Below are 16,430 nucleotides of genomic sequence, written 5' to 3' on the forward strand. Positions count from 1 at the left end.
ACTCAATTTTTTTTATTATTTCATGTGAACAAACTTTATTATTTATTTCAAAAACAAAACATATGTGTTCTTGCAGGCATGGAAATTTTGGGAAATCTTTGCAAAGCAGAAGATAATGGTGTGTTGATTTGTGAATATGTGGATCAAGACTCATACAGAGAGATAATTTGTCACCTCACTTTGCCTGACGTGCTACTTGTAACCTCCACACTAGAGGTGCTCTACATGCTCACTGAGATGGGAGACATTGCCTGCACAAAGATTGCGAAAGTAGAAAAGAGCATAGGTAAGACTACATCAACAGTTTTATTTTAGTTTTTGAGACAGGGTCTTACGTAGCCTGAGCTGGGCTCAAAACCATCTCCCGAATGTTGACATTACAGGTGTGAGCCACCACCTTGCTGGGGATGAGACCCAGGGTTTTGTGCATGCTAGATAAACACTCTACCAACTGAACTACATCTTTGGCACAAGTATTTTCTTTATTGAGGAAAACCAATACGATATGGTGTGGAAACTTTGGCATTGAGGATTTATTGTGTAGTGTTGAAAAGTTATTACTCCCTCAGACATGCAACTTTACGTAAACCTTTTAGATGATAAGGAACATCTGCTGTATGACAAACTTGATTTTGTAGCTGTCAGTATGATCCTATTGTAAGTCAGATCTAAGCTAACAGCGCCGCTGTGCCCGACTCCTTCAGAACTTCCCTATGCAGACAGTCATCAGTGATGGTTAGTAAGTGGCTCAAATGAGACGAGTTTCCTTTTGGTTCTGCACGTGCTCACAGCGGCACTGTCTTAGAGAGCAGTGAGTTGACCCGTGCACCCTTACTAGTTTAGATATACTCACTGACATGCTATGTTAGCATTCTGCCTTTCGTAGGGATGAACACTTAGATCAAGGTTAATAAAGATTTAACTTAAAGATGATGTTATTGAGAAATTAAAAGATCAGTTTTCATATCAGTGATTCCCAAATCTGGACACATATCAGAATTACTTTGGAAACATTTTAAAAATCAAGACATCTAGTTTCTTCCTCAGATACTAAATTATTTTTAGAGATTGGACTGCTTCTCTTTTCTTAATAGTTCACCCATAATTCTGACGTTGATTTATAATATTATTAACTAATTCCTCTCCTTTAATTTTAGATATGCTAGTGTGTCTGGTTTCTATGGACATTCAGATGTTTGGCCCTGATGCACTAGCTGCAGTGAAACTCGTTGAACATCCAAGCTCCAGTCATCAAGTTTTATCTGAAATTAGGCCCCAAGCTATAGAGCAGGTCCAAACCCAGGCCCATGTAGCATCTGGCCCAGGTTAGTGTTTTCATATGTTCTTTTTCAATATGCTTATGGGTGTGTAAGATTTAATACTTAGGGTAAATTCAAATGTGCAATGCAAAGAAGTAATGTTTAGAAAGAGTTGGCTAAAGAAGACTTATATTACTTCAGATTTCATAGCTAGCCTATATTATAGGTACAGCAAGATCAAGGTGAGCACTGAGGGAGGACTAGATAAAATAGAGGAGGCAGATTCAGAACAATTAACGAAATATGAGTGATGTATAAGCAATCAGTGCCTATTTTTTTGTGGTTTTATTCATGGGATCTGTATATTCCTGAGCAAGTTATTTGTGTATTACCCTCTAGCTCTCTCATTTGTCTAATGAAGACAGGTAAGCATTAATGACCTGTAGATTATTCACTTAGGTAGTAAGTGAATCACAGAGGTGGAAGGAGGACTTTAGAGACTGAGAGAATTAACTTTGAGCTGGAGAGCATTCACTTGGCTATTCTTTGTAGCGAGACACTTCTGCGGTGTAGTACTGCTCTCTTACGGAATGATTATCTTGAAACTTTGCCTTCTTCATCATCATGAAAGTTTTTTAGCTGTTTTTAGGTCAGCATCTTTATTTCATCATAATTTAAATAATTGCAAAAAGTATATTTTCTTTTAAAAATAATACCGTGTTCTTTATAGCTATTAGAATTTTGATGCCATAAACCATTTTTTCAAATGTGTATAGACTAAGAATTTGGGTCAGTGTCAAAGCACATCCATGGCAGCACAACCTGAGTTCAATCCTAACATCCTTGCCAAAAAGACAGAAATGCTTTCACAATGTCACCTACTGTGGACAACCCTCCTTTACTTTGTCCTCACCCTTGTGGCCTCATAATCCTTTTCCTACTGTAATGGCTTATGCTTGGAGTCTCTTTCCATCACTTTACATGTTCCCAACCTTAAAGTACACTTGGTAAATGTTTGTTTCTTTATAAAACTCTTTTTAGAAGTTTGTTTTATAATGACAAGTTTCAGTAGTAAGTAGTACATCAGACAAGAGTAAGCACAGGCTTTGTTTCTAAATAATCTTTAAGTGCAAAGTGAGGTGTTTGGAAGTGTTCTCAGGGCCCAGAGCTATCCATGCAGCATATGTGTGGATGTGCACTGTTATTGCTAGAATGGAGCGGAACCAGCATTGATCCTGTTTTCTCTTCTTTTTAAATTGATGACATTTTCTGTGTAAACAATGTATTCTGATTATTCCCTGTTTTTTCTCCTTCCATTCTTCTAACCCTCTCTCATCACTAGCAGTCCCTTTCCCATTTAAGACTTGGTTGTGCTTTGTGACCCATGTAGATTAGCCTGGCCACCTGTGTGACCCCTGAGTTTGCATTAAAGATACAAGTTGACAATCTAGGTCATGCCAATGAATGGACAAGGAGAGAACTTAGAATCTTTGAATTTTTTTAAACAATCATCCAAAAAATATTAAGCTTATTTTTATTGTTCATCTGGCAACTATAGCTCTCTTCTTTTTTGTTGTTTGTCTGTCTCCCTCCCTCTCTCCCTTTTTTTTGCTTTCTTTCTTCTTGTTAAAAACCAAAGAATTATGAAATGCTTGACTTGTTGCTTCCTCTTAAGATAGGTTTTATTTCTAAAAAGGTATGTACAAGACATTGTTATAAATCATGCTGATTAGAATCATCTGAAGGCATATGTATAGCACAGAGTTCTGAATTTTCTAGTCAGGTGGGACCTGTGAACTTTCATTTCTAACAAGTTCATGTGAGATGCTGATGCTATTGATGTGGATCACTGGGCTAAGAAAATTGAAGTAGTATTCAATATTGAACATTACTATATTTCAGTGTGCTGCTTCTGATATTTATAAAGTGCCTTGTATCATATGTTTTGATTCCATTCTTCTAAAAATCTTGATGGTACAGATTTCCCTCACTTAATACATGAAAATGTGTGCCACAAAACCAAACTAATAAAGCTGGGGTAGAACATGCTGCTGTTAGTGCTTGGGCTCAAGCATTGGCTGTGAATGTGCCAGCACACACTCGGGGTCTACCCCCACAAAGCTAATTTTTATTATTTATATGAAGCAAAATTTCTGTGCTTGTTTTTTGAAATAGGTCTTTTCATGAGGCCAAGGCTAGCCTTGAATTGGTAACTCTCTTGCTTTCTGTTCCATCTTAATCTAGAAATTCTATAGAATTAATACTCATCTTTTTAAAAAATGAATTTATTGTTTTTAATGCATTGTGCAACAGCTGACAGATGTTTATCAAGCTGGCGGTATTAGCCTTTCTGTTTGTTCACTTGTTTATTTATTGACTGCAGTACTGAGACTGAATGAAGGCATTGTACCTAGGTTAGGCAAGCACACTGCCACCAGACTGCACTCCTTCCACGCAGGTCCGCCGCTTTACTCAGGCCTGGTTCTATTTTAATCACTTTGTGACTTGATTTTCTTCCCTGTAACTACACAACAAAGAACTGGGAAAATAATAAATATATAAAGTATTCAGTCAGTTTCTGAGGATGGGAAAAATAGTTTATATTGCTAGTAACTAATTATCCATTAGGCTAAGCAAAATAGGAAGAATCTAAAACAATATCTGATATAATATATGCTCACTTTGCTTTCTTTCTCTAATTTTTTGTGTTTTTTTCCCCATGTATTTCCATACCTTTGTAGAAGATATTCTTTATAAATAAGAACCGGTTCAGTGCTCATGAATGTAGCATATACTGACCACATTTTTTAAGTGATATACTAATGTATCTTTTCTTTAGCTTCCAGAACAGTTGTAACACAGCATGCCGCTCCACCTCCAGGAATAGTGGAAATAGATAGTGAAAAGTTTGCTTGTCAGTGGTAAGTGACTTACTTGTTCCTGTCACAGCTTTAAAATCCTTGGGAAGAACAAAGCACCAGGAAAGAAACGGGTTCCTTTGTGACCCAGCAGCTCTTAGTAAGAGTAGGTCTGAGTTTGTAATTTAGTCAGGTCTAAGTGTGTAAGTCATCTCACCTAGACTTTGGCATGATTTGAAAGAAAAAAATTCATCAAAAATTTATAAATTCAAACAGCCTAACTGGAATGTCTTTAAATTATGACATTTAATGCCTCTGCAATAGAATTTGTGCTAAAAATTTTTTTTTTCATTGTAGGAAATAATATTTGTCAGTAGAAAGTAATCTAGTCAAATTATTTTGTTAAAACTAAATTGGACTAGTGTTGAAAAAAGTAGAACCAGTTTTTTTTTTATTTGATAAATATCTTCTTTGATTTTGTTTTTGTGTTTGAGGCAGGTCCTTCCTGTGTAGCCCAGGGTATCCTTGAATGTGTACTGCCTCTCAAGTACAGAGGTTACAGGCAGCTGCCAGCACACCTGGCTTAAAGCAAAACTTCTTATTTAAAGGTAGTCCAGCTTTCTTTCCATGATTAATAAGGGAGAATTAATCACATGATAGAATAGCTGGTGTGTCTACCTTAAGATAAACAACTTGACAGTACTGCCTCCTTGAGAAGATGGTGTCATCTAATCTCAGCCGCTCTGAGCAAAGCATGTGCAGAGCTGCCGAGGCTCTGGTGGGAGCTGTGCAGACCTTGTTTATGTGACCACTTGAAAACTCCTCTCCCATCCTCCATTGTCGTGTCCAGCCCAGACTCCTGTCACTGTGCTGTGGTGCTGTTTTCGTGCTCCCAGACTGCTGTGCTCTGTTCTGACCAGGTTTTGGTTTCCAATATCTCAGTCTGCTTTTTTTTCACCTTCTTTCTGGATTGTTGCACATTAACCCTTTATTCTTGAGGACTCTTGTAATGCCAGTGGGATTTATTAGCCTTCTGCGGTACAAAACAAAGTAAATGATGTTTTCTGTCTGCTCTTGAACTCTGAGGCCACAGAGGATTGTGAAAGTTGAAAAGAACACAAACCACCACCACATTAAACCATGTGTGTGTGTGTGCATGCAGACTTTTCACATCCCAGTTATATTCCTGCCACTTTCTGACAAGGAGGAAAGAAAATATTTTATCATTGTTACTATTTGATGAAATATATAAGAAACAAGTTGGGGGGCTGGAGAGATGGCTCAGCGGTTAAGAGCATTGCCTGCTCTTCCAAAGGTCCTGAGTTCAATTCCCAGCAACCACATGGTGGCTCACAACCATCTGAAATGAGATCTGATGCCCTCTTCTGGCTGCAGGCAGACACACAGACAGAATATTGTATACATAATAAATAAATAAATAAATATTTTTTTTAAAAAAGAAAGAAACAAGTTGGCCTATTTTGCAAAGTGAGTTCTGGAAAGAGAATTTACAAAGCTAACTAGATTTCTAATCCTATATAATTAGCTATATTAAAAGATAATGTATTATACTAATACTTCAAATTAACTACATTTTACTACATCATACGTCAGAAGTAAAAAATACACACTGGGTTTTTGACAGATTTAATGAAACAGACCAATTGCTTATCACACTTACTTATATTCCTATAGATGGAAGTTACTCTAAACAGAAGTATATGTTAGTTTGTTATCAAGTAGCAAGTGGAAGTGTTTTGAGATGAGAGTGGCAGTTTGTAGTATGTCGTTGTTTGATGGCATAGTTGAAAAAAGCTTTGGTGACTCGTGGCTGAAGAAATTTGATCCAGGAGCAAAGAAAAAGTGAGTTCAGTTTCCCACTATTTCCTTGATCTTAGTGCATAGTATGTAATCTTTGATTAGGAATTATTGCAAGACAGGTACACCAGCAAATAACCATTGGGTAACACTTCTTCTTAGAGAACATTTGCTGCTAACAGACCTTCCTTCCTGTGCTGAGATGTGGCTGTGGCTGGTTTATAATACTGCTGTGTGATAAGCAATTGGTCTGTTTCATTAAATCTGTCAAAAACCCAGTGTGTATTTTTTACTCCTGACGTATGATGTAGTAAAATGTGGTTAGTTTGAAGTATTAGTATAACATTATCTTTTAATATAGCTAAAGATAGGGTTTCCAGTTTTATATAATGCCTTAATCTCTCTCTTTTTTTAGGCTAAATGCTCATTTTGAAGTAAATCCAGATTGTTCAGTCTCGCGAGCAGAAATGTATTCTGAGTATCTCTCAACTTGTAGTAAATTAGCTCGTGGAGGCATCCTCACATCAACTGGGTTTTACAGGTGCCTGAGGTAAAGTGCATGGTTTTCAAAGTGAAGTTCATTCATGTTGGTTGCTTTTGCACACTAGAGAGAACACCACAAGGCTGACTTGTGCATCTCCATTGCTTGAACTTGCCCACACGTTGTTTGTGCAGTGGAGGCTTAAGTAAAGTCACAGTGCTGAAGCAGGGTGAGGTTTATCAAAGAAAGAAAAGAAATCAAATTGTCCTTTTTCTCCTATTTACTTTGGCATGTTGAAGACATAGTTCTTCTTCTTCTTCTTCCTTTTTTTTTTTTTTTTTTTTTTTGGTTTTTTGAGACACGGTTTCTCTGTGGCTTTGGAGCCTGTCCTGGAACTAGCTCTGTAGACCAGGCTGGTCTCGAACTCACAGAGATCCTCCTGACTCTGCCTCCTGAGTGCTGGGATTAAAGGCGTGCGCCACCATCGCCCGGCTGACATAGTTCTTCTTAAGTCTTGAATTCTAATATGTAATTAATATGTATCTGACCAGCGATGAGATTTTTTGATACTTTGCTAAATTCATAAAAATATGTTTTTAAACTGGTTATATGTGGAATTGCTTAAAACCCAACATTGTTAATAACAAAAGGTTTTTAGTTAGAGAATTAATCATCTACATATCTTTGTTTGCATTCCACTCTTGCAGAATCTTACATTGTGAACCACACTGGTCCATACAGTAGTAGAATCTTATGCTGTGAAGCACGTGGTCCATACACTAATAGAATCTTACGTTGTGAAGCACGTGGTCCATACACTAGTAGAATCTTATGTTGTGAAGCACACTGGTCCATACACTAGTAGAATCTTATGTTGTGAAGCACACTGGTCCATACACTAGTAGAATCTTATGCTGTGAAGTACGTGGTCCATACACTAGTAGAATCTTATGCTGTGAAGCACGTTGGTCCATACACTAGTAGAATCTTATGCTGTGAAGCACGTGGTCCATACACTAGTAGAATCTTATGCTGTGAAGCACACTGGTCCATACACTAGTAGAATCTTACGTTGTGAATCACACTGGTCCATACACTAGTAGAATCTTATGCTGTGAAGCACGTGGTCCATACACTAGTAGAATCTTATGCTGTGAAGCACGTGGTCCATATACTAGTAGAATCTTATTCTGTGAAGCACACTGGTCCATACACTAGTAGAATCTTATGCTGTGAAGCACGTGGTCCATACACTAGTAGAATCTTACGTTGTGAAGCACGTTGGTCCATACACTAGTAGAATCTTACGTTGTGAAGCACACTGGTCCATACACTAGTAGAATCTTAGGTTGTGAAGCACGTTGGTCCATACACTAGTAGAATCTTACGTTGTGAAGCACACTGGTCCATACACTAGTAGAATCTTATGCTGTGAAGCACGTGGTCCATACACTAGTAGAATCTTATGTTGTGAAGCACGTTGGTCCATACACTAGTAGAATCTTACGTTGTGAATCACACTGGTCCATACACTAGTAGAATCTTACATTGTGAAGCACACTGGTCCATACACTAGTAGAATCTTATGCTGTGAAGCACGTGGTCCATACACTAGTAGAATCTTATGTTGTGAAGCACGTTGGTCCATACACTAGTAGAATCTTACGCTGTGAAGCACGTTGGTCCATACACTAGTAGAATCTTACGTTGTGAAGCACACTGGTCCATACACTAGTAGAATCTTATGCTGTGAAGCACGTTGGTCCATACACTAGTAGAATCTTACGTTGTGAAGCACACTGGTCCATACACTAGTAGAATCTTACGTTGTGAAGCACATGGTCCATACATTAGTAGAATCTTATGTTGTGAAGCACGTGGTCCATACACTAGTAGAATCTTACGTTGTGAAGCACACTGGTCCATACACTAGTAGAATCTTACGCTGTGAAGCACGTGGTCCATACACTAGTAGAATCTTACGTTGGGAGGCACACTGGTCCATACACTAGTAGAATCTTATGCTGTGAAGCACGTTGGTCCATAAACTAGTAGAATCTTACGTTGTGAAGCACACTGGTCCATACACTAGTAGAATCTTATGCTGTGAAGCACACTGGTCCATACACTAGTAGAATCTTATGCTGTGAAGCACGTGGTCCATACACTAGTAGAATCTTATGCTGTGAAGCACACTGGTCCATACACTAGTAGAATCTTATGCTGTGAAGCACACTGGTCCATACACTAGTAGAATCTTATGCTGTGAAGCACACTGGTCCATACACTAGTAGAATCTTACATTGTGAAGCACGTGGTCCATACACTAGTAGAATCTTATGCTGTGAAGCACGTGGTCCATACACTAGTAGAATCTTATGCTGTGAAGCACACTGGTCCATACACTAGTAGAATCTTATGCTGTGAAGCACACTGGTCCATACACTAGTAGAATCTTACGCTGTGAAGCACATTGGTCCATACACTAGTAGAATCTTACGTTGTGAAGCACACTGGTCCATACACTAGTAGAATCTTATGCTGTGAAGCACGTTGGTCCATACACTAGTAGAATCTTATTCTGTGAAGCACACTGGTCCATACACTAGTAGAATCTTATGCTGTGAAGCACGTGGTCCATACACTAGTAGAATCTTACGTTGTGAAGCACGTTGGTCCATACACTAGTAGAATCTTACGTTGTGAAGCACACTGGTCCATACACTAGTAGAATCTTAGGTTGTGAAGCACGTTGGTCCATACACTAGTAGAATCTTACGTTGTGAAGCACACTGGTCCATACACTAGTAGAATCTTATGCTGTGAAGCACGTGGTCCATACACTAGTAGAATCTTATGTTGTGAAGCACGTTGGTCCATACACTAGTAGAATCTTACGTTGTGAATCACACTGGTCCATACACTAGTAGAATCTTACATTGTGAAGCACACTGGTCCATACACTAGTAGAATCTTATGCTGTGAAGCACGTGGTCCATACACTAGTAGAATCTTATGTTGTGAAGCACGTTGGTCCATACACTAGTAGAATCTTACGCTGTGAAGCACGTTGGTCCATACACTAGTAGAATCTTACGTTGTGAAGCACACTGGTCCATACACTAGTAGAATCTTATGCTGTGAAGCACGTTGGTCCATACACTAGTAGAATCTTACGTTGTGAAGCACACTGGTCCATACACTAGTAGAATCTTACGTTGTGAAGCACATGGTCCATACATTAGTAGAATCTTATGTTGTGAAGCACGTGGTCCATACACTAGTAGAATCTTACGTTGTGAAGCACACTGGTCCATACACTAGTAGAATCTTACGCTGTGAAGCACGTGGTCCATACACTAGTAGAATCTTACGTTGGGAGGCACACTGGTCCATACACTAGTAGAATCTTATGCTGTGAAGCACGTTGGTCCATAAACTAGTAGAATCTTATGCTGTGAAGCACACTGGTCCATACACTAGTAGAATCTTATGCTGTGAAGCACACTGGTCCATACACTAGTAGAATCTTATGCTGTGAAGCACGTGGTCCATACACTAGTAGAATCTTATGCTGTGAAGCACACTGGTCCATACACTAGTAGAATCTTATGCTGTGAAGCACACTGGTCCATACACTAGTAGAATCTTATGCTGTGAAGCACACTGGTCCATACACTAGTAGAATCTTACATTGTGAAGCACGTGGTCCATACACTAGTAGAATCTTATGCTGTGAAGCACGTGGTCCATACACTAGTAGAATCTTATGCTGTGAAGCACACTGGTCCATACACTAGTAGAATCTTATGCTGTGAAGCACACTGGTCCATACACTAGTAGAATCTTACGCTCTGAAGCACGTTGGTCCATACACTAGTAGAATCTTACGTTGTGAAGCACACTGGTCCATACACTAGTAGAATCTTATGCTGTGAAGCACGTTGGTCCATACACTAGTAGAATCTTATGCTGTGAAGCACACTGGTCCATACACTAGTAGAATCTTATGCTGTGAAGCACGTGGTCCATACACTAGTAGAATCTTACGTTGTGAAGCACACTGGTCCATACACTAGTAGAATCTTACGTTGTGAATCACACTGGTCCATACACTAGTAGAATCTTACGTTGTGAAGCACACTGGTCCATACACTAGTAGAATCTTATGTTGTGAAGCACGTGGTCCATACACTAGTAGAATCTTATGCTGTGAAGCACACTGGTCCATACACTAGTAGAATCTTATGCTGTGAAGCACGTGGTCCATACACTAGTAGAATCTTATGCTGTGAAGCACACTGGTCCATACACTAGTAGAATCTTATGCTGTGAAGCACACTGGTCCATACACTAGTAGAATCTTACGCTGTGAAGCACGTTGGTCCATACACTAGTAGAATCTTACGTTGTGAAGCACACTGGTCCATACACTAGTAGAATCTTACGTTGTGAAGCACGTGGTCCATACACTAACAGCAGTGGCAGTGCTCTAAGCATTACTGGAGGCGGTATTGTGTTCTTTTGCTGGTTTTCATAATTGAGTATGTGTTATTTTACAGAACAGTTTTTCCAAATCATACAGTGAAGAGAGTGGAGGATTCCAGTAACAGTGGACAGGCACATATCCATGTAATAGGAGTGAAGCGGAGGGCTATTCCACTCCCCATCCAGATGTACTATCAGCAACAGCCAGTTTCCACTCCTGTTGTCCGTGTTGATTCTGTTGCTGATATATCTCCAGCTCCTTCACCTGCAGGTATTAATTTTAATTTTTAATATTTATTGTATTCATAGGCAGGTCTTCGCTGGCCTCAATCTTGGGATCCTCCTGAAAGTGGGATTAACAGGCAAAAGGCAGCATACTCACTCAAGTTTTTCAGTTTTTTTAAGTATTGCTTGTGTATGACCAGAATTTAAATGCATGTTATGTATATTAAGTGATGACTATGCCCTGTGTTTTTTGCAGTGCTTCTCATGGGTGTTGTCATGCTCGAATGTTTCCTCTTTTGGGGGCATTAATTTCTTAACACCCGCCCTTTTGTATTAATTAAAAAGAAATTTGGCTTCTGCAGTCATTTCACTTGGAACTTTCCTTTTTCCCATACTACAGGAATCCCTCATGGATCGCAAGTTGTAGGAAATCATTTTCAGAGGACTCCTGTTACCAATCAATCTTCGAATTTGACCGCAACACAAATGTCTTTTCCAGTACAAGGTGTTCATACTGTGGCACAGACTGTTTCTAGAATTCCGCCAAATCCTTCAGTTCATACCCACCAGCAACAAAATGCTCCAGTGACTGTCATTCAGAATAAAGCTCCAATCCCTTGTGAGGTCGTTAAGGCAACAGTAATTCAGAATTCTATGCCCCAGACAGCAGTTCCTGTGAGTGTTGCTCTTGGAGGAGGACCTGCACAGAGTTCTGTGGTTCAGAATCATAGTACAGGGCCACAACCTGTTACAGTTGTGAATTCTCAGACATTGCTTCACCATCCCTCTGTGATGCCACAGCCATCGTCATTGCATACAGTGGTACCAGGACAGATACCTTCAGGCACTCCTGTTACAGTAATTCAGCAAACTGTACCACAGAGTCATATATTTGGAAGAGTACAGAACATACCAGCATGTACGTCTACAGTTTCACAGGGTCAACAGTTAATCACCACATCACCACAGCCTATGCACACTTCATCTCAGCAGACAGCAGCTGGTAGCCAGCCACAAGACACTGTTATCATAGCACCCCCACAGTATGTAACAACTTCAGCGTCCAATATCGTTTCAGCAACTTCAGTCCAGAATTTCCAGGTAGCTACAGGACAGGTGGTTACCATAGCTGGTGTTCCAAGTCCACAGCCCTCCAGGGTCGGATTCCAGAACATTGCACCCAAACCGCTTCCTTCTCAGCAAGTTTCACCAACAGTGGTACAACAGCCTATTCAGCAACCACAGCAGCCAACCCAGCAAAGTGTTGTGATTGTAAGCCAGCCAGCTCAACAAGGTCAAACTTATGCACCAGCCATTCACCAAATTGTTCTTGCTAATCCGGCAGCTCTCCCAGCTGGTCAGACAGTTCAGCTAACTGGGCAACCAAACATAACTCCATCTTCTTCGCCATCACCTGTCCCAACTACTACTAACCAAGTCCCTACTGCCATGTCATCATCTTCCACTCTTCAATCACAGGGGCCACCTCCTACTGTCAGTCAAATGCTGTCTGTGAAGAGGCAGCAACAGCAGCAGCATTCACCAGCACCTCCCACCCAGCAGGTACAGGTACAAGTTCAACAGCCACAACAAGTACAAATGCAAGTTCAGCCCCAGCAAACAAATGCAGGAGTTGCCCAGCCTGCATCCAATGAGTCTAGTCTGATAAAACAACTGCTGCTTCCAAAGCGGGGTCCATCAACCCCAGGGGGTAAGCTTATCCTCCCAGCACCACAGATTCCTCCCCCTAACAATGCAAGAGCTCCTAGCCCTCAGGTGGTCTATCAGGTGGCCAATAACCAAGCAGCTGGTTTTGGAGTGCAGGGGCAAACTCCAGCTCAACAGCTATTGGTTGGACAGCAAAATGTTCAGTTGGTCCAAAGTGCAATGCCACCAACAGGGGGAGTGCAAACTGTGCCCATTTCGAACTTACAAATATTGCCGGGTCCACTGATCTCAAATAGCCCAGCAACAATTTTCCAAGGGACTTCTGGCAACCAGGTAACCATTACAGTTGTGCCAAATACCAGTTTTGCAACTGCGACTGTGAGTCAGGGAAATGCAGCTCAGCTCATTGCTCCAGCAGGAATTAGCATGAGCGGAGCACAGGCGGGAGCTGGACTTCAGGTGCAAACGCTTCCAGCTGGACAATCACCATGTACCACTGCTACCCCCCCATTCAAAGGCGATAAAATAATTTGCCAAAAGGAGGAGGAAGCAAAGGAAGCAACAGGTTTACATGTTCATGAACGGAAAATTGAAGTCATGGAGAATCCGTCTTGCCGACGAGGAACTACAAACACCAGCAATGGGGATACAAGTGAAAGTGAGATACAGGTGGGAAGTCTTTTAAATGGAAGAAAGTACAGTGACTCAAGTCTACCTCCTTCAAACTCAGGGAAAATTCAAAGTGAGACTAATCAGTGCTCACTAATTAGTAATGGGCCATCCTTGGAACCAGGTGAGAATGGAGCATCTGGAAAACAGAACTCAGAACAAATGGACATGCAGGATATAAAAAGTGATTTGAAAAAAACACTCGTTAATGGGATCTGTGATTTTGATAAAGGAGATGGTTCTCATTTAAGTAAAAACATTCCAAATCACAAAACTTCTAATCATGTAGGAAATGGTGAGATATCTCCAGTAGAACCGCAGGGGACTTCAGATGCTACTCAGCAAGATACTGCCAAAGGTGATCAATTAGAAAGAGTTTCTAATGGACCTGTGTTAACTTTGGGTGGGTCACCGTCCACAAGCAGTATGCAGGAAGCTTCAAGTGTGGCAACACAGCAAGTCAGTGGTACTGATTTGCCTAATGGACCTCTAGCTTCAAGTTTGAATTCAGATGTGCCTCAGCAACGCCCAAGTGTGGTTGTCTCACCACATTCTACAACCCCTGTTATACAGGGTCATCAAATCCTAGCCGTCCCCCACTCAGGATCTAGAGTGTCCCATTCTGCCCTATCATCTGATGTTCGGTCTACAAATGGCACAGCTGAATGCAAAACTGTAAAGAGGCCAGCAGAAGATAATGATAGGGAAGCAGTCCCAGCAATTCCAAATAAAGTAGGAGTTAGAATTGTTACAATCAGTGACCCCAACAATGCCGGCAGCAGTGCAACGATGGTTGCTGTACCGGCAGGAGTGAACGCAAACACTGTAGCTAAAGCGGCAATGGAAAGTGCTGCTCAGCAGAAACAGCAGCCACCACCCTACATACAGAGTGCGGTTCCACAGGTGAGTCCTTTTGTTTGTCTCGTGAAAATGGTGCCTGTAACATGAAGGGGAAATGACTATGTAAGTCTCAATTTAAGCATTTAGAGTGTCAGGTCATAACAACTCACACTTCCCTGCTCCTTGTTTATAAACAGTTTTCAGTTCTTCACTCTAGCATTCAAGGTAAGAATTTTTTCAGTTATGTGTTTCATCATGATGGTGGATGCTCAGTGATTGGTAGAAAATTCTAAGGCACTTTTACTCATAACGCCACGTGTTAGCATTTTCACTTAAATGATGTAATGTTGAATTTTTTTTAATTTTTACTATATGTGAACTTCTTAGTTCATCTTGATTATATATATATATATATATATATATATATATATATATATATATATATATATCTGATGGATTGTTTTTCTCTTGGGGTCTCTAAGAACTCTAATGTTACGGAATTTACCTTCATTTTGTGTGTTCTTAAGCTCAGTAACCAAGAACAGTAATGTTAACTGGTGTTAGGACCCCACCATTTTCTCATCAAATCTTTAGGAATCCTATTAACATGGGAACTGTTACACACTGCAGTAGAGGTAAAAGCTCAGATGCCAAATAACTTGTCCAGGACTGAAGCCAGCTCTTAAGTCATGAGCTTTGCTCTCCTGTTCACATCATTTCTCTCTACAACTATAGAAACTTGTCTTATCTAACATTTTAATTATTTAAACTATTGTATAGAAGACATTAGTGTTACTAAATGATCAGTTTAGGGCACAAATACTAAAATTTTAACCATATTAGTTATATGCAGATGGCTCAGGCCATTAAAATCATGCATTTTGTTACTGATCTGAAACATTTTGTACTAAACTCTACTAATTTCCTATGAGAACACAATCCATTTTAAAAAAAGCTGTGTTCTGAGTTGAGAGTATAACTGAGTGGTAGTGTGAGTGGCTTGTTTTGCCTATCCAATAACTGGGTTCAATACTTAGACTGTACCAAAGCCTCTTATCTCCAAAGTTGATACTTGGTTGCAAGAAAAGAGATGAAGTATGCATGAGGTCTGTGAACATGATAAAAACAAAAGCTTCCTTTGTGTGGTGTTTAATATAGTGTCTGCTTCAGGTAGACATCCCATAATGGTTCAGGTCTACTTCAGCCCCATATATAAGATGAAGCACTTATATGGGCTAGATATATGGGACGGACTTTACAACCCAAGTCCAGTGTTAATGACAGTTGTTGGGCCATCTTAAGAGCCTGCTTACTCCTGAGGAACCAATCTCACTGTTACCCAGATTCTTAAATCTCCTTATTCATTCTCAAGGTTTTATTTTTAGGCCTTGGTTTAATGCCATTTTGTTCATTATTTAAATTGTTAGCTTACAAGAGTCCAAAATAGAGCATTTTAATGTTCTTTGATGATTTTATACGTTTTTGAATCATATCATATGAGAGGGGTCTCATCTTTTACCCACTGTGCTTGGACCCATCTCTTTTTATAACCCACTGAGTCTAATTAATAGTACCCGTATGCATATGAACATAGAATCATCCAGAGTATGAGCAACCCATTCCAGATGCCACATTTCTGAGGAAAAATGACTCTTCAAGCAGCCATCAACTGGCAGTAGCTCCTCAGCACGGGACAGGGCTACAAGCCATGGTGGAATATCGACTGGCTTGATTTTGTGTTCAGAAACTGGCTCTTGTGAGTTAATGAGTGCAGTGACCACACCAGCTTCAGAAGTCAGCGTTTCACAGCATCCTCCCATTCTCCAGTTCTTACATTTGGTCTATCCTATTATCTACAGTGATCCCTGAGCCTTAGAGACCTGGAATAGGAGGCAGTAGATGCATACAGATGTTTTTAGTAGGGCTGAGCACTCAACAGTGACTTATTCCCAGCACTTTGACCAGGTATGAGTCTTTGCATTAACTTCTGCCAACTACACAGAGGTCCTTCTCTGACCACGGTTGAGAGTAGCTCAAATCTATGGTTATAAACAAATATTTAGATGGCAGCTTAACAATGTGTCTATCTAGTCAGGCCTATAATCAAGATGAAACAAGAGATTC

The 16,430-nt window shown here is 40.1% G+C and overlaps 1 protein-coding gene across 1 annotated transcript in view; it reads left to right on the forward strand.

Annotated features, from left to right (window-relative positions):
• The window catches only part of Arid2 (AT-rich interaction domain 2), a 146,959-nt gene that overhangs the window by 92,869 nt on the left and 37,660 nt on the right, over nt 1-16,430 (forward strand). Inside the window, exons 10-15 of the mRNA XM_075960458.1 lie at nt 77-286; nt 1,158-1,325; nt 4,099-4,180; nt 6,351-6,485; nt 10,979-11,175; nt 11,530-14,369. Coding sequence (XP_075816573.1) covers nt 77-286; nt 1,158-1,325; nt 4,099-4,180; nt 6,351-6,485; nt 10,979-11,175; nt 11,530-14,369 — 3,632 coding nt within the window. The remainder of the gene's footprint in view (nt 1-76; nt 287-1,157; nt 1,326-4,098; nt 4,181-6,350; nt 6,486-10,978; nt 11,176-11,529; nt 14,370-16,430) is intronic.

Source organism: Microtus pennsylvanicus, chromosome 2, assembly GCF_037038515.1.
Source record: "Microtus pennsylvanicus isolate mMicPen1 chromosome 2, mMicPen1.hap1, whole genome shotgun sequence".
NCBI lineage: Eukaryota > Metazoa > Chordata > Mammalia > Rodentia > Cricetidae > Microtus > Microtus pennsylvanicus.